Source organism: Symsagittifera roscoffensis, chromosome 3, assembly GCF_963678635.1.
Source record: "Symsagittifera roscoffensis chromosome 3, txSymRosc1.1, whole genome shotgun sequence".
In the NCBI taxonomy this organism is placed as follows: Eukaryota; Metazoa; Xenacoelomorpha; order Acoela; family Convolutidae; genus Symsagittifera; species Symsagittifera roscoffensis.
The window spans coordinates 69,541,204-69,566,174 of NC_087064.1; the positions used below are offsets into that span (position 1 = coordinate 69,541,204).

General features: G+C 32.7%; 1 protein-coding gene and 1 pseudogene across 11 annotated transcripts in view; one reads left to right on the forward strand and one right to left on the reverse strand.

Annotated features, from left to right (window-relative positions):
• Positions 1–225: 225 nt before the first annotated feature.
• The window catches only part of LOC134841478 (uncharacterized), a 55,523-nt gene continuing 30,777 nt past the window's right edge, over positions 226–24,971 (reverse strand). For 5 of the 11 annotated variants that reach the window (XM_063857497.1, XM_063857488.1, XM_063857491.1 and 2 more), the window contains exons 2-4: positions 2,628–2,890; positions 1,049–1,254; positions 226–472 (exon numbers count right to left, since the gene is read on the reverse strand). In XM_063857497.1, coding sequence (XP_063713567.1) covers positions 1,070–1,254; positions 2,628–2,748 — 306 coding nt within the window. In that variant the 5' untranslated portion in view covers positions 2,749–2,890 and the 3' untranslated portion in view covers positions 226–472; positions 1,049–1,069. Of the gene's footprint in view, positions 473–1,048; positions 1,255–2,627; positions 2,891–7,319; positions 7,419–12,552; positions 12,847–14,315; positions 14,429–22,581; positions 22,606–23,165; positions 23,255–24,971 lie in introns of those variants that run through there. The other 6 variants (XM_063857498.1, XM_063857499.1, XM_063857494.1 and 3 more) reach the window with 6 other exon arrangements.
• LOC134843006 (U2 spliceosomal RNA) lies at positions 4,208–4,375 on the forward strand (annotated as a pseudogene).

Below are 24,971 nucleotides of genomic sequence, written 5' to 3' on the forward strand. Positions count from 1 at the left end.
GCTCCTTTACTTCATACGCACAAGAACTACAAAAATCTAAAGGCAAAACTGACCAGAGTCGAATTTGTTTTTTTTGTCGATTTTTTTTCTTGACAAAAAAATTGTAGTCGGATCTTTTTGTCTTTTGCAGTACCTGATTTACGGCTGAAAAGTTTTTTTAATGTACCTGCCATTTTTAATCAAACTCGAAACAAATCATGAAATTTTGGCCAGTTTGAAAACAACTGATGATAACAATTTTTATTTATCAACTGCAGCCAAATGATTATCACAAACTGCGCTGATTATAACTATCAAATCGGCATCCAATTGCGTCGTCATTTATGTTTTGTTATCTCATAAGTAATGACACGTGGTTAGTTAACTTTGTTGTTAGTATTTGTAAGTTCTCTGATATGGGTGACTATAGTGATGTCGTTTCTCGGCTAGAGTCGTGTTGTGTTGTGTTGCTTGATTGAATTAGAAATTGAGTCTACAATTGAAAACAATTGAATCTAAGGATTCGACCCACTGACCACCCAACTGGTCCCCACTTTAGTACTATTATAGTAAAACGTTTTTTAAAAATTCTGCTGATCGACCCTGAAAACCCTTTGGCGCCAATTTATACTACTATTAAAACGCAATTGTTTGACTTAAAACCTTCCAAAAAGTGCCTAAAAGCGTCTTTTTTGGCCCGTTTTTTCAAGATTTGCCTCCAGCGCAAAAAGTTTAGTCAAATTAGGGCTTTAGTGTGACAAGGGAGAGTTCAGTAAATCAATTTAGTCGATCTAAAAAAAAGATCAAAAAAGTTCTTTTTTAAAATCCGCCCCTACCCCTGAGAAAATGCGACATTCACTCCTGATTATATTTCTAGTATATTTACAATTTTCGCAAAACCAAAATTATTAATTGCCTTTGAACATTCAAGAAATTCTCTGCCGAAATTTTTTTAAAATCGTTATTACTGAACTATCCTGAATCTACTGAGCCGAAAACAATTTCTTATTTTTTATAATTGATCAAAAAGATAATCATCATTAATTGTTAACATTGTAGACTCATCAACCGATTTGCTTTTTATGCAGCTTCAGTAAGGTCTGGGCTGAGTCTGCTGGCCGAATATCTTGAGTCGCTTGTAGACCAGCGGCATCTTCAGTCTCTTCTGGCTCGGTTCAAATTCTTCTTCGTAAGTTGGATATACCCATTCTACGCCCCCATATGATGACTCTCTCTTCCCAATCCCTCTGTACATGCGCTTGTTGTCCTCGGGGTCTGAAAAAAAGAAAGGAATAAAATTAGCGCAGGTATCTGTTGGCTTCGTGTAGTAGCTAGAACATAGTTAGAACATAGTTGAAAGTAGAGAGGGAAAAAGAGCCCGGCCTGAGGGCACGAAGTGCCCGAGTGCGGCTCTTTTGCCCGAGGCCATCTTCAACTATGTTCTAACTGTTGATGAGTATGTTTTTTTGCTCTTTCTCTTTGTTTTTGGTTTTTCAATTGTTATAATCGTGCTTCTTTCAAAAAAAGAGCCCGGTAAATTGTGAAAAGTGTGCGAAACTATGCAAATGATTTCTTTTTTCGTTGATGCGTTCCAATATTTCATTTTTCATTCATGCCTTGTCGTGAAAGAACACGTGTGAAAGAGCAAAAACATACTGTTCTCTGTTAAACGCCCCAAAAACTGATTTTTGCCGTTGATTAAAACATTCAATCTTAATAAAAGATGAAACTCAATCTTCGATTTCGTTTTTTTTGCGACGAAAAAAGAAAAGTCAGCATTCAAAAAGACACCACTTTTGCTTGCTTCTAGAAATGAAAAAGCATAGAGTCGGAAAAGATTTGATTTTAAAAAATTGGAGAAAACCTCACAGTGGACGTCCTAGATTGCATTTTACCGTTTTTTATTTTGCATTTTTGTCATAATCTGAGAACGATAAAAACTATCAAAAACTTCCTGGACGAGGGTAACTTTTATGCTTTAAACTTTGAATTCTTTTTCTTTTTGTTCCGACTTTCGATACGAAAGTAACGGAATATTTGTGCTCGGGGTGGGTTTTTTTTTTCTTCAGACAAATTTCGACTTTTTAACTAGCCATTTTTGACGGAATTTTTCTATATCATTCGAAAGGTATTGTTGTCTTGAGCTCAAATTTGAAAAGATATTTCACCTGTGATCATTTTTCGTAAAGTTATGGGGGTTTAAAGATTGCCATTTTGGCCAATTTGGGACAATTAACGCGCGATATATTTCGCGCTATTAACGCGTAAGCGGAGAGTTAATCCGTCTTAGAAATCGTTTCAAATTGGTTAAAAGAAGCTTATTCGCCATAATTGGTTTGTTACAAGGAGCAAAATTTATCCTTTTGTACTTTATATGGCGTGTGGGGGGATGATTTTCATAAAAAATTTCAAATTTTAGAGAAAAAAAATTTTCATTTTATTTTTTCTTACATTTAATTTTTTAATGTTATTACTGCTCCATAAACCTTAAAAGGCAGTCAGAACATTCAGGGCTTTGCCCTGATACGAGCAGTCTTGTTATGTTTTCAATTGTATTTTTTAAAATCTGTCATGAATTTTTCTTTTTAATTCTGAAAAATTTACTCTCATTCTAGAATATTCTAGATTTTTTAGAACATCTTACTGACCAAATCTGGAAGATGAGACGGTTGCAGCGAGGAGGATCATCACTGCTACGAATAGCCACATGGCTGAACAGAAGTTCACAGGAGAGGACATCACTGATGAAGAGAGTGTCGTCGGCTTCATGGCTTTTAGGCTCTCTGCAAAATTGGCTGAATTTTGATGCAAATTGCTCTTTTTTGTTGCTTTTTTGAAGCTAGTGAGAGATTTCGAGAACTGTAAACTCTATTTCAGTTCTTTGACTTTAGACAACTTCTGAAGCAGATTTCTAAAATATGAAATTTGGAAATTTTATAAGGAATCTTTTAAGATGCATTTAAGGAAATGATCCTGACTTTCTTTAATTTTGTTTTTCAGATTTGAAACCAACTCCTGTTTTTAAAAATCAATCCCTTGCTCGATGTTCCTAAATTCAAGTTTTAGCACGGCTTCTCTGTCTCCCCTTTCCGTTTTTGCTAAGTTATTGCGCACGACTATCAAATTGTGATGAAGTCAAGAGTTGCATAAGCTATTTGGAAAAATTGTTTCGGTATGAAACAACAGAAAAACCAGGTTGTTTAATATACAACGCTCCAAGTTTTCGCAACTAAGCCATTTATGGCCGGGAACCTAATCTTGTCAGTCAAAACGCGTTTCATGTTTTGTTTCCTATTCATGCTTAAAATAAACAATAATAATTTATCTATTTTGCTAATGAATACAGCTAGTAACAAACCTTCAATCATTATAAATGCAGCAAACTCTATAACTGCAAAACGAAATTCCGTTTAAAAATCTTAAGTTTATGCTTTGAATAAGCTTGTTACGAACTCAGCGATCAACGTGTATCTCAGTTTCAGTGCTTGCAGTTTTCAGTAAAAAAAATTTTGGGGCTCTTAATAAACAAAAAAGAAATAAGTTACTCATTAAAGATGCACGGGTAAAGTTTGATACTTTTAATAGAAAATAGAATGCTCAAGAATTGTAAAACCCGTATCGAACTTTTCTCACAATTTCACGTCTGATCATACAATTGTCAGACACTAGCTTTTTCCAGCTCTGTGCATATCTCTTTTACATGTGATCACTTCTGCCGTTTGCATACTATACCTGAGTCATACATGACTGTACCTGAACAGATATGACATGACTATAACTGGTCAGACATGACTATACCTGGTCAGACATGACTATACCTGGTCAAATATGACTATACCTGGTCAGATATGACTATACCTGAGTCAGACATGACTATACCTGGTCAGACATGACTATACCTGGTCAGACATGACTATACCTGGTCAGACATGGCTATACCTGCTTCAGGTCTGATCATGTAGAAAACTTAGCGCCATGTAACGGCAGTAATACAGATGGTTATAATGTAGTCCACTGTAGTCTTACGATAAAATTACAAGCCGGCAGGGTATTTTGATAAAGCAAAGAATCATAATGACTGCCTATTTTTAACTATTTACCTTGATCTTGTATGAATTGTTTCGGGAGCGACCTAGCTCCCAATCCAATCGGATAGTTTAAAAAAGTCCAAGCTGTTGTTTCTTTGTTGTGTCTGAGGCATGTAGAAAAAAGATCTTTTGTTTCAGTTATCGCTTCTCGGTCTTTTGGCTAAGATCATGTGTGGTATCTGTTTTTGTTAGCTTAATATCTGGCATGCTGGGCATTGCCTGGCACCAATATAAAACTGATTTTTGCTTCTCGATTTAACACCGAAACTTGCTTCGGTTGACTCATGGATTGCCCCGGTCTTATGCTAACATAATGATATGACTGCTTCAGGTCTTATCATGCAACTTCAGGCATGATTATGTCTGGTCCAGGTATGATCATGTAAAGTCAGGTATGATAATGTCTGCTTCAGGTTTGATCATGTTAAGTCGGTTTTGATCATGTAAAGTCAGCTATGATCATGTCTGGTCCAGTTATGATCATGATAAGTCAGATCTGAAATATGCCTGGGACAGGCCTGATCATACCTGGGCCAGACGTGAAGCAGACATGATCATACCTGACTTTTTCCATAGTTATCATATCTGTACACGTCTGATTCAGACATGTACAGCGAAAAAAGAGACATGCCACAGGACTGATACAGATCTCAAAATTGTATGAATTTTCGATGTCCAGATGTGATTTTAACAAAAAAGTTCAGTACGGGAAGTCACTTGATTCCATTTTAGCCACATTTTGCTTTTTTCTTCCCCAATTTTTGAGCAAATTTTAAGCCAATATCGCTCCTAACTTTCGAATGAACAACAATTAAAGGTTTTCGGATAAGCAAAATGAAATAACAATTAAAAGTTTTCGGTTGAATCCTAAAATTTAGGGTTAGGAGGAGTTTGATAACTCGCACGCACGCATCCACACACAAACGGTTACATATACACTGACACATACGAATTTCTCTATTTTTTGTTTTGTTTTGTTTGCACAATTTTCTCGGTTTTGAAGCTTCAGACAAGCATCTGTATGATTGGAATATTTGGTCAACTTGAAATTTTTATGCAACTGTTTTGATTTTTTTTAAATATGTCATTTTGCATGTTTTTTTTGCAAGGAAAATGTGAAAACTTAACTAAAAAATATCTAAATAATTTAACAAAAAATAAGTAAATACAGAAAAGTTGGTTTAATGGTAGAACTAAATTGCTCTGCAAACGGAGAAAATGGGACTATTCGAGATCAAAACCTAATAGCTTGATATTTCTTTTATTTACTTTCTTAATGCGGATTTGATTAGCAAAAACGTATCATTGTAGATTTTTAGGCATTTATTTCAATAATTTTGGTTTCAAAAAAATCACTTAAACAAAACTTGGATTGATGATCAGCAAATAACAAAGAGCGTTTTGAAATGAGTAGTCAACGCATTGAAAAACAGTAAAATCAAATTTGCAGTTTTTGACTAGCAAAAAAAGATTTTATCAGATACAATTTTCTTGCAAAAATAATTTAGATTAATAACAATAAAATTAGATTAAATAAGAAATGAAATACTCCTCTCTACCCTGACTAAAATCGGGAAAACGAAACATTCAGAAACGTGTTTCTTTACAACTATAAGTACAGTGCTGATTTAAATTATCTGGACACAACAAACAAAATTTGCTAAATCAATCCCATTTTTCTCAATTTGTGTTTAGATTACACAAAAGGTGAACAAAACAAAAATTGCATAAAGTTTCAACAGAACTAATATGGTGCATTTTTTTTCTCCGAAATACCGAACCAGCATTTTACACCAAAACAATGTCATTTTAGTTTTTGTTAGTCAGTCAAAAAACAAGCTGAAACTACCATGTTTATTGATAAGAAAATATTATCAAAAGAAACCTCTTACACAGATCAACAAAGCTTTGGAAGGGGAATTCTGTCAAAAATTTGCAAAAAAAAAACTATTGAAATTTGTTTTTACCCAAAGACTTTGATTTGTATAAAGTAAATATGATCTTTTATTCTCATATAAACATTTCTGAAAGTTGTACCCTTCTAACTTTTTGTTGAGCTGTGTAGAAGATTTCTTTTGACATAAATGTTTTATCAATTAACTTGGTAGTTTCAAAGTAATTCTTGATCAGCTAAAAATCCAAAATGACCTTTCAACTTTAGTTCTTTTATTTGCTGACAAAACTGCACCATAATATTTCTTGTGAAGTTCTCAACAACTTTTGTTCTCTCCACTTTTTGTCTAATCCTAACCAAATTTGAGAAAAAAGCGCTTAAATTTTTCAATGTTATTTGTTGTGTCCGGTTAATTTAAATCAGCACTGTATTTTGAAATAGCTTTAAGAGTTCTAACCATAACTCAAAAGTGGTCATATTTGACATCACACTCGAAATAATTCACGCACGTTTCGTGGTACAGGACATTTTGAAATGAAAAATCCAATTTTGCGCTCAATTCCTTTACATCCCCAGGCTCAGTCGCAAAAAGTGGTATTTTTATCCCTTCAACTTAAAATTACATAAGTTTTAAACCATGCCCTTATCAAAGTGATTTTTCCGAAGCTTAGTAAGTTCAAAAATTGAGTGTAAAAAGGTTTAAAAGTAATTTTTTTTATCAATTTAAGTTTAAACATTTGTTGTTATTTCAGCAGGAATTACTTCAGGATTTTTTAATGTTCAGAAATCTGGAAAACGAAAAATTTCAAAATTGTTGAAAGTCACACGACTATCACAAAAACTTTTCATTTTTCAAATTTCCTAAAATTACTCTTCGAATCATTTTTTGGAACTGACAATCTAAAAAACTTTAATTCAAAAACAAATAAAAATTTAATATTTTCATTGAAATGAAAAGAAGTCAAATGGCAAAACTTCTGAAAAAACTTTCTAGTTTTGTTATCAGTAAACGATAAACTCAAAAAACTTAAGTAAAAATATCAAAAATCTGAAAAAAACCTAAATTATCTAGGCTAAGAGTGAAAAAGTAGATTGAAGTTTTTTCAAATTTGACAAGAAAAAATGGGACAAAAATTATTTTCAACATATTTATCAGAATTGCATAAAAACTATTTTCAAAGAAGAAAAATTTTACGCTACCTCATTTTTTTTAATTTCAAAATTTCTATTTAAATTTCATAAGCACATACATAATTAATTTTTTGACAGAAAAATGTAAGACTTTCAAATGCCAGAAAAGCAAAATTCATATGTTATACTAGTTTTTGCTGTTGGCGCGATCATCAAAAAATACTTGCCAGATATGCGTTCAGTGATATTTTGGTAGGCAATAATTAATCAAAATAAATTAAGACTAAAATCAAAAACAAACCAATTTTTTTCAGACAAAGCGCTTCTGTTTTCTAAACAGTCTATCAAATTAAGTGGATTGTTAACACAAGGTAATTGATTTTCCATTTGCTTTGATTGCCTTTCAGCTTGGTTAATTTTTTTCAGTTAAACTACATATGGACTAATTGGAATATACTTCAAAAATCATTTGGCACACTAGAATCAATTACGTTTTTAAGCTGAGAGTTATTTTTGTCCTGCAGTAACATAATGTCAGTATGATAACAGAAATCAGTGCTAGAACAAAAAAAACATTTTGACAGTTATATCTATGGTTACTAAGCAACTACCACAGAAATTTCCGACCTGTTTTATTGCAAAGTCCAATGAAATACAGGGATAGCCGGTTACTATGCAAGTAGCACAGATAGTTTTGACCTTAGTCTTAAAAATTTAAATTTTAGTAGCTTTTTGCTTGGTGAACAAAAAATCTGAACAAAAAATTAGAGCCTAGGCATATTCGGCAGTCAGTTTATAAAAAAAATTGGAAAAAGAATTCAACGCTTAAATTAAGCTATTAAAACAAGCTATTGTAAGCCTGCTGGCTTACTCGAAAAAAGATAAAAAATCAAAAATTCCAAACCGATTTTTCTCCACACAGAGAAGTTTTTAAAAACTTTTTACTGAGCTATTTATCACTCAACTCTCAACTATGTATCACTGAACTCTTTCCGATGATAACGCGTGGTAGCTGATTTTGCATGGAAAACAAAAAATGGAAAAAAAAAAGAAAAAAATTAAGCAGATTCGAGTTGTCGGAACAATTATAAATATAAACTTAGCCGAGTACGCGCCGACATAAGTCAAATCGAAGAATTCTTAGAAGCCTCCAAATTGTATAAATCAAATAAAAAAAAATAAAAGTCAATAAAAATTCTTCAGTAAGATGAAGCGCGACTCAACTTGATAATCCTTGCTCGCAATTTGTCTAACACGCTTTGTTGTCACAGGGATTTTTTCAATCCTAATCGAATCACGAGTGAAAAGGATTTCAGATATGTATATCAATCGAACTATTGTTACAATTTGTGTAAAACACGCACACTAATACTAAGTTTTTTTCTACCTTAAGTGGTTTGAATAGTTATGTGGAAAATCAATTTCGACTTAATTCGTTTTTTTTTAAATTACTTGGAGGAGGAAGGGTCCGATAGATGTGTTTTTTCTTCAATTTAAACGTGTGCCATGAAATTGTCACGGTGTTTTGTGGTATCTGGTAATTGAACGGATTATTATGTTACCAAATTTTACCTTTTAATCATATGAACTCTATGAGATAATTGATTGTAAGTAAAAAGCTTCTGCTCTAGCTATTTTGCAGTTTTTTTCTAAAAGAATTGAACAATTTTTTTGCCACTTTTTTAACGTATCTTCAAACTGAGTTTTTCTGTTTTTTTTCTTTTGTGTGGCATTTTTTTCTTATAGTAATTAAGAGATTTTTTTCTGATGAAAAGACTGCTTCGAATATTTTGCAAAGCACTATGATGTAGTGCACTATGATGTAGTGTTCGCTCTAAAAAAATCTATGCATTTTTTAAAAATTTTTGTTTGAAAACCATCCCGCTTCACGCTATGTCAAGTACAAAGTGATTAATTCGGCATCTATCAAAGTATTAAATAAATCAAGTAGCATGCCCGTACCTAGGGGATTTTCTGTGCAAGATCTGAAATTTTTTATTTCTTACACAAGTTGATTCTCAGATCTTAAATTATTTATTTCAGATCTTGATAAGAAATTAAATTTTTTAGATCTGAAATAACCTTGAAAAACAAAAATTCAGATCTGAAATCAGTTCTGAAAAATCCTTTGTTAAATTATAATTTATGCATTTCGAGCAAAAAATGGATTTTTTTTTATTTTTTGATGTTTCTGCAATACACAATTATGTTTAGATTAACTAGCGGTCAGAAAACTTCCCAATATTTTTGCAAACAGTTTGACAAATATTTTCACAAACAGTTTCCGAATATTTTCACAAACAAACTTCCTGCTCAACTGTGTTAAAAAGTTTTTAAAAACTGTTAGAAAACTGTTTTTAAAATTTTTGTTTTTTATGCGCTACTTATGCGTTTCCAATGTTTACCTTTTAATTGGGTTAACTTGCTTCGGCAGTCTCCAGCTTGAGACTTTGCTGAGTACCTGCTGGTAGCTAGCAGAAGCTAAGAAAAATCAAAAATAGCAAAAACTGTGTCCGAATCATTGATTTTTCAGATCTGAAGTAACCAAGAAAAAACAAAATTTCAGACCTGAAATTAGATCTGAAATAACCAATCCTTAAAGTATCCAAGCGTTATTTAAACATTTCACAACCTATTTCAGACCTGAAAATTAGATCTGAAAATTTCAGATCTGTTTCAGAAAACTTACTGGATACGGAGGCCCCAATATATTTGGAACAATTTCTAAGATTAACTGAACCTCCACTAACGCGTTAAGATTATAAACTAAATCCCTTGTGTTGATTACCGCATGTGTTGATTACCTCAAAACTGAAACCCGTCATAAAATTTCAAAAAATGATCACAGGTAACATATTCATGTTTCAAATTGAACTCAAGGCAACAATATCTTTCGAGTTATAATTCAAAAACCCGTCAAAAAACTCTAAATAAAAAATATAAACTTATGTGAAAAAAAAAACACCCCGAACACAAATGTTCCCTCATTGTCTTCCGATTACAATCTAAATTCAATCTAAATAAATTATAACGGTTTTAGCCAAGGATTCATTTGTATCATTTTTTCATTACCTTTGAACTCGTCGCAAAGGATTTTCACGATGATAGGTTCGTTTTTTAAGGTGCACAATTTATTTTGCGAACTAACATTACTCCAACGACATGCACATTCCTCGTGATGAGTTCAATACAAAAGTTTTGAAATAAATTCACTCATGAAATATTAATTACTTTTTACTTAGATTGATGTTGTTATCTAAAACATAACCATAATCACTCAAAAAATTATAATCATTTAAACCTTAAATTTTTTAGATAAATCTTTCCTTATGGTAATGTTTTAGATGAAGAAAGAAAGAAACATGATTGGTGAGAGGGTATGAGTTTTTGAGAAGCAATGAACTTTTTTATGAGTTTGATAAAAACAACTTTAAAATATTTTACTAACTATTTTTTGTATTTTTCATTCAATTATTTTTAAAACTTAAAAAAGTTGTTACTGCAGATTGTTGGGAATGAACGACGTTTGTTCTTTTTTATCAGTCGTTAATTTATTATATATTATTAGTTATACATCATTGAGACGTGTATAGCTTGGAAATAAATCTTGCTGCCCCAAGTAGTTTATTTCATATAAGTGAAAGAAAATGTACTGCATTGATAATTGATAATCTTGTAGAAAAGTAGTTGTTGCAGTCTGCTCCTTTGTTTCAGGAGGTAGAAGCTCGGTCCGTTGTTTAGGTTTTGATCTGGTGTAAGCTTGAATACTCGTTGGTATTGATAAGACTTATTGAGACATGGAGGTAAGTTTTCAAAATTTCTTATTATTTTTGGGTTGTGTTTAGATCTTAGACCTTAGGTCTATTTTGACTTTACTAAATCTAAATTAGCTGATGTCTTGCTCGACCCTCTTGGTCGCACAAGATGAGTTATGTCCGGGGTGGCTCACTCATAGAGTAATTTCAGATAAGGTGCACCGTCTGTTTGTCACGCTATCTTATTTTCGGTCGGATAGATTCGTGCAACTTCTTTGTCTAATACCAATCTTAATCTTACTCTTATATTTCCTAGTCTCAATAAGTCTAGTGTATAGTGGTATTTGCGAGGTAAGATATCGAAAACTCTGCTAGAGAAGAGCAACTGTTTGTTAAGTTATTTTTCTTCTGTTCTGTTGCTGAAACTATGAATAGTTTCAGCCTTACAAATTATTGTAAGTGTTAGTTATGTATTATGATTGGTTAGTTAGAAATCTTTTACAGAGATAGTTCTATCAATAAAATACTTGGGTTTAATTACTTGTTTACTTGACTTTACTTGAAATGTTAGCCTGCAATGAATTAAGAAAGTCGAGAAATAAACAAAAATTTCATGCGAAGTATGAAAAAAAGTTGCGAAACCTAGTACGTTGCAATGAAACTAACCAGCAACTGGATTGATTTTGATGCAAGTTTATTTATTTCATCTACAATGTATCAAAAAATCGATTTTAATTTATTATGATCAGTTATAAAAGATAACATTGACGTTTTAAGTGGAATATAATTCATTATCTTGCAATTTTAAAATATTGCCTCCAAAAAAATACAAAATATTTTATAATGATCCACGATAGGGGGCGCGGGTTCCGGACCAGTTTTGCACCGCACAAAAACAAAATTTCATTGAAATTTTCTGGTAAGAAATACACAATTTTCACAAAACTGATTTTCACAAATTGGACAAAAAAAAACGATTTATAAAAAAAATGAGTTTCCGATGGGGAACACTATGAATAGTCAAGTAATTATAAGTGATTTTTCGACAAAGGAGTTCGTCGTATACAATTCAAAAATGCCTGAAAAAATGACGCTTTTAATTCTTCTACTTTCTGCCTAAAGATGATGTGGAACAGCGGCGTAAGTGTTTTTTAGCCAAGAACGCTTGTAGAGGGCAAATTTGTTGTCCTATTAACGCTTTTTTTCATAAGGCGACATTTCGTAACAGGCGACAATTCGAAACAAGCGACAATTGGTAAGAAGCGACAATTCGTAACAAGCGACAATTGGTAAGAGGCGACAATTGGTAAGAAGCGACAATTCGTAACAATAGATTAAGCGAGAAACACTGGTTCACTTTGCCAATGCCTTGTTACGATTGGTTGTCCGATTGAAAATTGTCGCCGTAACTCGTTTTTCACGTGATTTGGATTCTCAAAAAAAAATCTTCAGAAATGGAATGAGAAAAAGGCTCTGAATTTTTCTGTTTTTCAAGCTATCATTGACGAGATTTTTTTTTATATCTCTCTTGCTGTTTTTTCACCTACTTCAATGGCTAATTAACGAAAACCAACTAAATATTAAGAAAAAAATCTGATTTTTCTTCAAAAAGTTCGGAGGCCTAACGGGCTATCCTTGTCAGCCAATGCATTTTTAAAAAATAACTACTAAGTATAACTGGATGTAAAAGTGATCTTAAACTCACCGTTTTTTATGATACACACGAGATCATAAAGTGAACTTGAAAAATTCTGCGCCCAAAAATAGGTCACTGACAACTGGCAATTTGGGATAAAAATAATGCTAATGGACACAATTTTTAAGAGATGACCAGCTGTAAACTACTTTTTGAGCTAATAAACACACTTTTGCAGCCAAATTATTTAATTCTACGAAGACATTTTACTGATGGCCGAATTAGAGTCAGACTGGGCTTCCTGTAGGATGTAGAGAGGGTTTGAATAAATTATGGGGGATTGTGAAGAACGGAAGCTATGTCAGTCTATAAGGAGTGATGAAGAACTACTTGTGCTGATCTGACCAGGCTAATTTAGATCTACTTTACTATCCTCGGATCCACTTAACAAGTGCAGATCCCCCCTCCCCCCTATGGTGTCTACTAAACAATTATTGCCACCCCTATAATAAAAGCAAATTAGCACCAAATCGTTGTATCTAAAATTCGATTTTTACTGCATATACTAACTTAAATCTACTTAACAATTCCCCCTTTCTTGGAACGGGTAATTGTTTTGAAGATACCAAACTCTTTGGCCTTATTTGATAATTCTTGTTGGCTACTAACTTTTTCCCGATTTAATTTTTGCCGGGGGACGCTTAAAAAAACTTCGTTACAGGATACGCAAATAGACGCATTTTTTGAATGATGCATTGATAACTAAGACTGTCTAAGTTACTTATTCAACATGCGTAATAGTAAAATTTGAATTTTCTTTAACGCTTACAAGAACTCGGAAAGCAAGAAACAGAATGAAAAAATCAAAAAACGTTAAAAACGAGTGCTAAAAACGATCCAAATAAAGATGTTTTATTACTCGTCTTCAGTCTGAATTTCAATCAGTGTCAGCGCAAAATTATAGTAAGCTTATTGAAACACTTCACTATCAGCATATCAAGATTTGAATTGCATATATTATACTGATTAGACCATCAATTGAACCGTTTTCAAGAATGCGAAAACCGTTCTCAAACTAAAATGAGATTTGAACGTCAATTAGTAGTTAAATGTGATTTTAAAAAATATATATATTTCTTCCGGCAGTTACAAACGTATTAACAATGTTAACCATAATTGTTGTATTCGTCTATGATCATACAAGCAAACCAAAATACCTCTCGCAATTTTTTTTTGTATTTTTTAATAATGAGTTTAGATAAGTTGCCTTTCGAGAAATTTTACTAATTCAAATTATTTGCGTGTTTGACAGGTGCTATTACTTTTAATTTTCAGAAACGCTCTTGAATCGATATCATCGTAAGAAAATTTTTTTTGAGGTAAATCCTCATATTTGTTTTTGAAAAAAGATATCTTAAATCTAAAAAAAGCTCATATCAAGGCAAAACCTTGAATGCTAGCAATGGCATTTGATCAGTTTGCCCGAATTTGGTTTAAAAATTCGCTGATTAAAAAAGTTGAAAATTTTTCCATTCTGAATGTTAACTGCAAAGCGTTAGATTTTGCTTTATTAACGCATCTATTAGCTAGCCTCAATTCAATCTGGAACGGTTTCTCAGCTGGATAAACTCGCCATGATACATAATGATACACAACTATTGGGAACAAGATTGCTCGTATATCAGGACAAAACCCTGAATGATCCGACTGCCCCCTAACCAATATTAATTAATTGTTGGCAGAAAACAAATTGAAAACCAACAATTTTAAATAATATCAAACAACAAGTGTGAGTTTGAGTAGTACAAAAATAATACGAATGATTAGCTTGCCTCAAATCAAATTGCAACAATTTTGTAGTGTAGAATTATTCGGCTCAGATCAATAAATAGCGCATTGCCTTCAGCATCACAAATGAAATTTTAACAGCGCGCATAAATTAATCCGAAGCATGGCCAAATTGGTACTTTCAACCCCCGAGAACTTTTCAAAAATAATTGAAGTAAAATATCATTTTTTTAACTATGGGAATTGAATTTTTTAATTCAAGAAAAAACTATTATTTCGATCATCGAAATATGACTGATTAAAAAAAGTACCCAAAGCATAAATATTCCGTAATTCCTGGAAAGCCCGAACAAAAAATGGAGTCACAAAACTACACAAAAGGTATCTGCCTTTTATGGTTTAAAATGATAATAGTTCAAACCCACTCTTTTATCAAAATGGAAACTATTGTCTTAAATTTGAGCGCAAGGCATCGATGTGTTTCTGATGGTGGAAAAAAAAACTCGTAACAACCTCAAAAATTGGTGCTCGTATTAGATTAAAGTCCCAAATAATGCAACCGCATTTTTTCTTGTTTTGAAAGATTAGAAGGCTATGGCACAAAATGCTTGGCAAATCTTCTGTTTTTTTGAAAATACTCCCCCCATATACTATTTAAATGTCAAGTACACAATTGAATAATGACAGCTTTTGGATATAATTAGAAACAAAATTTCTGTTACAATTTGTTTTCAGCATTTTTTTACCCAGTTATAGGACCAAATGAACAGCATTAAAAACTTGCCTTGATTGAATTTTTTTACGCTTTTTAAGCCAGATTATTCCCCTATCAAGAAATGATTACAGCTGAAATAATTTGTTAAAATTATGGTAATATTAGGGTATTTATAACTCTCACATTGTACGGAAGATCTTTCAAATGTTTTTGACAAGTCAAAACTGGCTTAATTCATAAACCAGTTCAAGCATGAATAATCCTTTATTTTCTTCGAAAATCACAACAATGTATTAACCTAGCATGGCATAATCTACCTAGGCGTCACAAAGTAGGTAATTCGAAGGCGCAAAAAACAACCAAACAAGAGATTTTTTCGCTTTAAATCCGTTGATAATCAATCAAAACCAAAACGAAAATTCTACAAGCTAGCGTAAATACCAAACTGCAAAAAAAAACAAGACGCAATAATTAATTTGATAAGAACTATTTCATTTTAAAAATATTTTTTAAATCCAAAAAAAGTTTCACTAGACAAAAGTTTCTGCTCTATTTCATTTTAGCGTACGATCAACCATTGTGTTTTGAATTTCCGTCTCCTTCAGCTTGTTAATTTTCCTTGAACTGTTATTTATGGCCAATTTAAAAATTTTTGGGTTTAAAAATTGATGAACACGTTGCAAAACAAAATGTTTTATTTTTTTTTTAAATTTCAGTTTATCCCCCTCACGCCAAAATAAACTACAAAAAGATGTACTTAGAGTTTTGTATCCTGATATTTCGAACAAATGACTTGCCTCAATTCAATTTAGCGAACTCATTAATGCGCCGCTTGCGCGTGATATAAGATTGCAAGATAAAAATGTCTCCAGGCAGCAATACCTTTCAAGTGGAATGTAAACGTTTTTTCAAAATATTGTAAATTGACTGAAAAAAACATCCCAAACATTCTAAAAATTGGAACATAAGTACCTAGTCTCTATTGGCAAAAATAGAGTAAAGTTTTTGTTTAAAAAGAAACTTGATATACGTAAGAACTTGCAGAAATCAACCAATACTGAAAACAGAAAATAACAAAATATCTATTTCCGATCAGATAACATTTTTTTGATAGTCACCTTTTTCATCGATGATATCATTAGAAAGTGCAACGAAAAATTAAAAAAATTAGCACACATGATGACACTTAACTAATGTAACTGTCATGTATGCTTGTTTGTTATGGTAAGGGTATAGCATTCATTAATGTTTAACCGTTGATTTAGTTATTCATAAGGGTGACAAGTTTACGAAGCAACATAAAGGGGGAAAGTTAAGAGATTCAAAACTGGATGAAAAGGCTCAAAAAGATACAGGGAAACTTCCAGTTTTCGTTCATAACGAAGTTGTAACAAATGTCGATCGCGATAACAATACCAGATGCTGACACGCAATCAGTACACAGAGGCGAAGCGGAGCTTCGCCTTATTTTTGATGGAAATAAAGCATCAGTAAAACATCAGAAGCACAAAAAAATTTAATCTCCGAAAAAGAGATGAGAAATACAAGCACTAGCACTAAATAGGCTTTCAATATTTTCCGAGCTTTCGCTGAGCCAAAACCTTTGGTTGTACAAAAATTAATCCGAAAAGCCAAAGAAAATTGTTGACGTGAAAAACTTGAAAAAAAATTCAACAATTTTTTTGGACCTACTAAAAACTCAATCTTAGAAAACCCGACCAGCAAAACATCCACCATCAAAATTTTTTTTTATTTTGCTGCAAAATTATTGAATTTTCAAGACAACAATTTCCTTTGGCTTTTTTTGAATCATTTGTCTTCAACACGTGGTTAATTCGTAAACAAAAAAGCCAAAGAATTTTTTAGATTTAAAAAGTATGAAAAAATCAAATCAACCGTTTTTTTGGAAATACGAAAAAAATCAATCTCAAAAAGAAAATGCAAAACACAATCACTAGCATTAAACACGTTTTTAGTATTTATCGTGGGTTCACTAAGCTGACCACCAGTGCTTAAAAACCAATTGATCCAGAAACAAAAAAATGCTCATGACGAAAATTATTAAATTTTCATGACAAAAATTACTTTGGATTTTTTTCGAATAATTTGGCTTCATTACGTTGTTTAAAAACTAATTGATTGGAAAACAAAAAAAGCCGAAAAAAATTTTAAATATAAAAAGAAACTTGAAAAACCAAACGTTTTTTTGGAAATATGAAACGTTCAATCTCATAAAAAATATGATGAACACAATCACTAGCATTAAACAAGCTTTTAGTATTTATCGATAGTTCACTAAGCCCACCATAAGTGACAACAATTTCCTTTAGCGTTTTTTGTTTTTGATTCAATTGGTGTCTAATCACTTTTGGTCGGCTTAGTGAACCCTCGATAATTACTAAAAGCTTGTTCAATGCTAGTGATAATCTTTTGTTTGAGATTGGACTTTTCGTATTTTTAAAAAATGTTTGATTTTTTCAAGTTTTTAAATCTACAATATTTTTTGATTTTTTTAATTACAATCAATTGGCTTCTAACCACGTGTTGAAGCCAAATGATTCGAAAAAAAACATCCACCTTCAATAAACTGATTTTTAATTTTTCTCGATCTTTCGCAACAAAATTATTGAGTTTTTTTTACGATAATTTCCTTTGGCATTTTTGTTCGAATCGTTTGGCTTCAATACTTAGTTTGAAACCAATGAATTTGAAAACAAAACCAAAAAAATATTTGTCGTAAAAAACCAAACGTTTTTCGGAAAAACGAAAAATTCAATCTCAGGAAAATAGACGAGATACGCAAACACTAACATTAGAAGAGCTTTCATTCTTTTAGATTTTCTTAATTGATACAAATGGGTATCCTCAATTGATCCAGAAACAAAAAACACGAAAGAAAAATGTGGACATAAAGTTTTTTTCGATTTTTTGCTAAGCCAAAAACCCGTGGTTATACATCAATTGATCCAAAAAACAAAAAATGCAAAAAAATAAGGTTTACAAAAATTTTGACAATATCAACACTTTTTTGGAAAAACTAAAAATTCAATCATAAAAAAACCGACGAGAGACCAAGCACCAGCATTAAGCCAGCTTTCAATTTTTTTAAAATAATTTAAATTTACTTTTTGAACGACATAATTTTTTTTGGCATTTCTTTTAAACTAATTGGCTTCAACACATGGATAGAAGCCATTTAATTCGTAAGCAAAAAAGCCAAAGATAATTTTAGATAGAAAAAACTTTAAAATCAACCGTTTTTTGAAAATACCAAAAATTCAATCTCAAAAAAAGATGAAAAACAATCACTAGCCTTAAACAAGCTTTTAGTGTTTATTGAGGGTTCACTAAACCGACCACAAGTGGTTGGGCACCAAATGATCCAAAAACAAAAAGCGCTATAGGAAACGGTTGTCATAGAAAGTTAGGGTAATTAAAACTTTGAATTTTAAATATTACACTACCAACCGACTTAATTATTTGAAAACAATACTAATCAATTTTCAAGCGTAAACCGATGGAAATTTTCAAAGAAGCAACAAAAAATGAGCTGAAACCATTAGAACAGAACAAAACGTCTGAACGATAAAAATAACAAATCAGAAGCGGAAAACTAACTTCGCAGGTAAACTAAAGTTTGAAAATTACAGGAACTAATCAACGATATTTGAGACTACGACAAAAAAGGCATACGGCGCAAAAAAACTGTGGTGTGGCAACTAAGCCAACAAACCTTAAGCCGACAAACTGTAGTCCAGTTAATCAATTTCTTTGAAAAAAGACCCTGAAAAAAACAAGATCCGGCGCGACTGAAACTCGATACCCAGACCATCGGCTGCAACTGCAGTCGCATTGCCTCCAGGCCAAGTGAAAAATGGAAGTTGCAAATGTCTAGTTCACGATTACAAGTATATTTCCCGTTCTTGTAAGTGCATTAACAATCAGAGGAACCAAAACCCAAGCAGTGCTAGAGCAATGCAGTGCTAGAGTGCTAAGGAAAGATGTGCTAAATTTTCGAAAGTTATTAATTACATCATTTGGAGGTTTCTAGAAGAATAAATTGAAATCATTAAAAATGAAATTCATTAAATTAGGTTTTTTCAGTGCTTTCAATTTTACGAGACTCAAAGTTTGGCAAAAAAGTAATAAAAATTTGAAAACTATAACCTTCTCCGAGAAAAATTTCAACAGCAACATTAAATTCAATAAATATAAAGTTTCCAATGCAAATCAGCTAGGAATTTCGGCGTGAATTATTGTCTAGAATTATTGGCTAAGATTATTGGCTTGGATTATCGGCTAGAGTTAATGGTTCAGATTATAGGCTAGAAATATCGTCTAGAATTATTGGCTAGAATTATCGGGTAAGATTATCGATAGGATTATTAATGAGAAAAATCAGCTATAAATATCGATTAGAACTATTGGCTAGAAATATTGGCTAGGATAATCGGCAAGGGTTATCCTCAAGAATTGTCGGCAAATATAAACTGCTACTATTATCGGCTAGAGTTTTTAGCTGGAAAAATTAGCCCGGTTTATCGGTTAGCTTTATTGCCTACAATTATTGTTTGCTTTGATTATCGGCATGATTTATTGGCTAGTATTACTGGCTAAGTTTATCGGCTAGAATTATCATCTAGAGTAATCGGTTACGATTATCGGCTAGTGTTATTGACTAGGTTAATCGGGTAGGATTATCGGCTTGGGCAATCTGTTAGGATTATCGGCTGAGATAATCGGCTAGAATTATCGGCTAGAAACATCGGTTAGGGTAAGCTGTCGAATTTATTGGTTAGAATTTTTGCCCAGGATCATCGGCTGGGACTTTCAGCCAGTATTATTGGCTAAAATTAACAGTTAGAGTTATTGATTAGAATTTTGGCTAGGGTTCTTGTCTAGGATTATCGGCTAGGATTATTCGCTAAGATTAGCGGCTAGGATTATTGGCTAGGTTTATCACCTATGATTATTGGCTAAGATTAGCGGCTAGGATTATTGACAAAAATATTGGCTCAAGTTATTGGCTAGGATTATTGGCTAGAGTTTTTGGCTAGAGTAAACGGTTAAGGTTATCGGCTAGTGTTATTGACTTGAAATATCAGTTAGGTTTATCGCATGGATGATTGGCTGGGGTTATCAGCTAAGATAATTGGCTAAAAATATTGGCTAGAAATATCGGTAAGGGTAATTTGTTACCTTAATTGGCTAAGATTATCGACCAGGATTATCGGCTAGGATTATAGGCTAGGATTATATGCTAGGATTGTTGGTTAAGATTATCGGGTAGGATAATTGGCTAAGTTTTTAGGTTAGGATAACCGGCTAGAATTATCGGCTAGCATTATCGGCTAAGATAATTCGCTAAGGTTTTTGGCTAGGAGTATAAGCTAGTATTGCTGGCTGAAAATATTAGCAAGGGTTATTGGCTTAAGTTTTCGGCTGGATTCATTAACTAGAATTATCGGCTGGGATTATCGGCTAGAATCATCGGCTAGAAGTCTCGGGTAAGAATATTGGCTACGATTATCGGTTAGAGTTATTGGCTAGAATTATCTGTTCAGATTATCGGCTACGATTATTGGCTGAGATTATTGGCTAGGATTATCGACCAGGATTATCAGCTAGGATTATAGGCTAGGCTTATAAGCTAGGATTGTTGGTTAAGATTATCGGGTAGGATAATTGGCTAGGTTTTTCGGCTAGGATAACCGGCTAGAACTATTGGTTAGCATTATCGGCTATGATTATTGGCTAAGGTTTTTGGCTAGGATTATTGGCTAGACTTTTGGCTAGGAGAATAAGCTATGATTGATGGCTGAAATTATCGGCTAGGATTATTGGCTAGTATTATTGACTAGAATTGTTGGCTAGGGTTATCGGATGGAACAGTAAGCTAGTATTTATCGGCCAGGATTATCGGCCAGGATTATTGGCTTGAATTTTCGGCTAAGATTTTAAGATTTACGGCTAGATTTAACAAACTAGAAATATTGGTTAGGATTATTGGCGCGGGTCGATGGCTAAGTTATTGGCTAGGGATATTGACTAAAATCAACAGCTAGAGTTATTGTTTAGATTTTAGGCTAGGGTTTTTGTCTTGGATTATCGGCTAAGTTTGGTGAGAAGATTTATCGGCTAAAATTATTGAATAGGAAAATCGGCTAGCGTTATTGGCTGTCATTGTTGGCTAGGATTATTGGACTAGATTATCGGCTAGGATTATTGACTAGAACTATCAGCCAGGATCGTCTAGAGTTATTGCCTATAACCATTGGTTAAGTTTATCGGCTACAATTTTTGGCTAGGATGATCGACCAGGCTTATCGGCTAGGATTATAGGCTAGGATTATAAGCTAGGATTGTTGGTTAGGATTATCGGTTAGCATTATCGGCTGTGATTGTTGGCTAACGTTTTTGCATAGGATTATCGGCTAGAGATTATTGGCTAGGATGATCGACCAGGCTTATCGGCTAGGATTATAGGCTAGGATTATAAGCTAGGATTGTTGGTTAGGATTATCGGTTAGCATTATCGGCTGTGATTGTTGGCTAACGTTTTTGCATAGGATTATCGGCTAGACTTTTGGCTAGGATTATAAGCTAGGATTGCTGGCTGAAATTATTGGCTAGGATTATTGGCTAGTATTGTTGGCTAGAATTATTGGCTTAAGTTTTCGGCTGGATTTATTAACTAGAACTATCGGTTAGGATTATCGGCAAGGGTTGATGGCTAAGTTATTGGCTAGGATTATTGCCTAGATTTTCGGCTAGGACTGTAAGCTAGGATTGCTAGCCTAGGTTCTCCGCTAAGATTATCGGCTAGGATTATTGGCTCGGCTTTTTGGCTAAGATTTTCGGCTAGATTTTTTGACAAGAATTATTGGTTAGGATTATCGGCAAGGGTTGATGGCTAAGTTTTTGGCTAGGAGTATCGAGTTGGATTATCTATTAGGGTTATCGGTTACGATCATAAGCTAGGATTGTTTGCTTAGATTATCGGCTATGATTGTCGGCTAGTCTTATCGGCTAGGATTATCTTCTAGAATTCTCGGTTACGGTTATCGGCTAGAATTGTCGGTTAAGATTATCGGCTAACAGTTATTGGTTGAGGTTATTGGCTAGGATTATCGGCTAGTAGTTTTGGTTAGGATTATCGGCTACGGTTATTGGCTAAGTTATTGGCCAGGATTATCGGCTAGAATTGTGACTAGGATATTCGGCTAGAAATTATCGGTTTGAGAAGCGAGGGAAGAAAATGGAGCAAAGAAAAGGAGGCTTCTCTGCAAGTGGGACAAATTTTTCAGAACGGAGTTATCAACTTAAAATCAAACGACAAAAAAAACAAAAGTTTACTAAAAAAGAGCTAGGGCGTGGGGTTGGATTACGACAGGACTGACCCTAAGTTTACTGCATTTTTGAAATCTTAATGTAATTAAGTTTGTTGAACCATCTTAAATCACATTTATCATTAAGAAAAAAAAATTGCTAATTGCCTGAAAAAATGGCTTCTCTCTTGCTTATTAAAAAATAAATAAGCCTTATGAAGCATTTCTAACAGATTTACTTTGATTGATGGTATTTCTATCACTTACCTGTCGCGTATAGCTTGTTTTTTCCCCAAAAAACTGATTCGAAAGAAATCGAGGAGTGGGAAGGTCTCCAAATTAATTGGCACCATTTCTATTTCAGACGCCTTTTTACAATTATTTGTCAGCGAATAAATTATACATTATGCCTTCAAAAAAGCTCTTGGTCATCGCTTCTAAAATGATGTTAAATTTTCCATTTACAAATTTGCTGAAATTTCTATAAATTCATTTATTTAATTAGTAACATCTTAGTAAAAGATATTGTTCGTTTTTGGTCATAAGATGCAATGATTAAAAAAAAAACACTTTGGCCCGGAAAAAAACCAATATGCAGAAAATGAAATAACTGTGTAAAGAGCCTTTTCATAATTTTTTATCTCGCCAATCTAAGTTTTTTTGATGATTTAAAAAAGTTCCAGAGAGCTAAAGGAAAAATTAAATTCCATAAAAAAGAACACCGCCGTCTGAATTTGTGATGAAAAAGTTATTCTAAAGGCAAGTTTTATTTAAAACCTTTAGTAAAAATTAATGTTATACTGTTCTTGAGCTTCGGTTGGCATTTTTAAAATTTCCGATTAATACCTTACCTGATGGGAATGAATCACCGACCTAATTCCGGTAAAGCAGAAAAAATTTCCGAAATTATTGGCTTTTTAAGGATACTTAGAGATCAATTGTTTGTTAGTAAAGCGACTAAACCTTCTATACCGATCGATCTATTGGCTTTATTGTTTTTTGCCCACTTTTTCAGCGAAACCAAACAAAAACTACCTTTTCTACAATTGGCAGATTGCCCATTTATGTTGTGAGTGTATATGTTCCCTTTTAGTTAATTATTATTTACTTTTTTTGATCAGTTTTTAGTTAAATTTTAAATCAGTTTCTAACGAACCTTAGTTTTTTTATGATTAAGTTTGCTTTGAAGTGATTCGAGTCTTTGAAGTAATTCGCTAATTGCGGATTTTTCCCGAAATCTGACAAAAATGGAGCCTTTTTGAAAATAAATTGATGTTGAACAACAGGAAATTTGTAAATTTAAGATAAAAAATGATAAAAACTTAATTGAAAGTAAAAGGATAAAAGCAATCAAAAATAATGAAAATGTTTTTCTATCACTGATTGCTTTGAAAAAAAAACTTCAATTGGTGAGGACAAAAAAATTTATGAATCAATTAGCTAATATTTCTGCAAGAACAATCAGCTTTGCTGAAAAAACACAAAGAACTTTTAAATATACAAATTATGGACAGCTTTTTTGAGTTCCTAAGTCCTAGAGAGTTTTCCCACCGCAGCTGTTTGACAAAAAAAGGAAATGATAGCGTGGGAATTTTTAAAATGAGATTTTCTGTCTTGATATCACACAAAGCTTAAAAATCCTTCAAAAATATTTTAAAAGTAAAAAAACCACAACGACTAATAGTCGAAATTTAAAATAGAAGCTGGTATCAATCACCAAAAAGCGGAAACAGATTTTAAAATTCTTTCAAGTTGTTTCTTCTTTTTTGCTCCTAATTTTTTTAAAGAGACACAAACTGGAGTTTGTGATGGGAAAACCAGCCAAATTCTATCCTGCGCTGGTCAAGTCCTCTAAAATTAAAAAAAAAATTTGTAGCGTTTTGAAGCAAAAACTACAAAATTGTTGCAAAAAAACTGATAAAAAACGGGAAAAATGTTGGTTTGTGGGTTTATAAGGCAAACTTTGAAGATTTCTGTACTTAATTTTTTGGTCAAAAAAGTTTAAAATGTAACCTACCTTTTCCTGCTCCCTGTCAATCAATATCTTTTGTAAAATCATATTTGAAAAATGACCTGCAAAAAGTGCCTCAAATGACAGTTATGATGATCATTGCAAAGAAAAAATGGTCCATGTGATCAATGATCCTCCGAAAACGGGTTGAGGTGCTCGACTTATGTTTCGACTTTGAAAATCGACAAGATGCAGTTTTTCGACTATTTATAACATGCAAAATGACAAAACTTAGTCGATTTTGGTCGAAAAGTCAAGTCATAGGTCAACCACAGTCAAAGCGTACCCAATTTTGATTGAGAATGTCGAAGCAAAGATCAACCACAGTCGAAAAATATCTGATTTTGGTCGAGGGAGTCAAACATGCCAATTTTGGCTGAGAAATTTGAAACACGACTGAATAGTGTCAACCAAATACGAAAAATTTATGATTGATCGTGTTTGCTTTGAAGTGATTCGAGTCTTTGAAGTAGTTCGCTAGGTAAGGAATTTTCCCAAAATCTGACAAAAATGGAGCCTTTTTACAAGAAAAAGTTGATGTTGAACAACAGGAAATTTGTAAATTTAAGATAAGAAGAGAAAGAAACTTAATTGAAAATAAAATGATAAAAGCAATCAAAAATAACGAAAAAACTTTTCTATCACT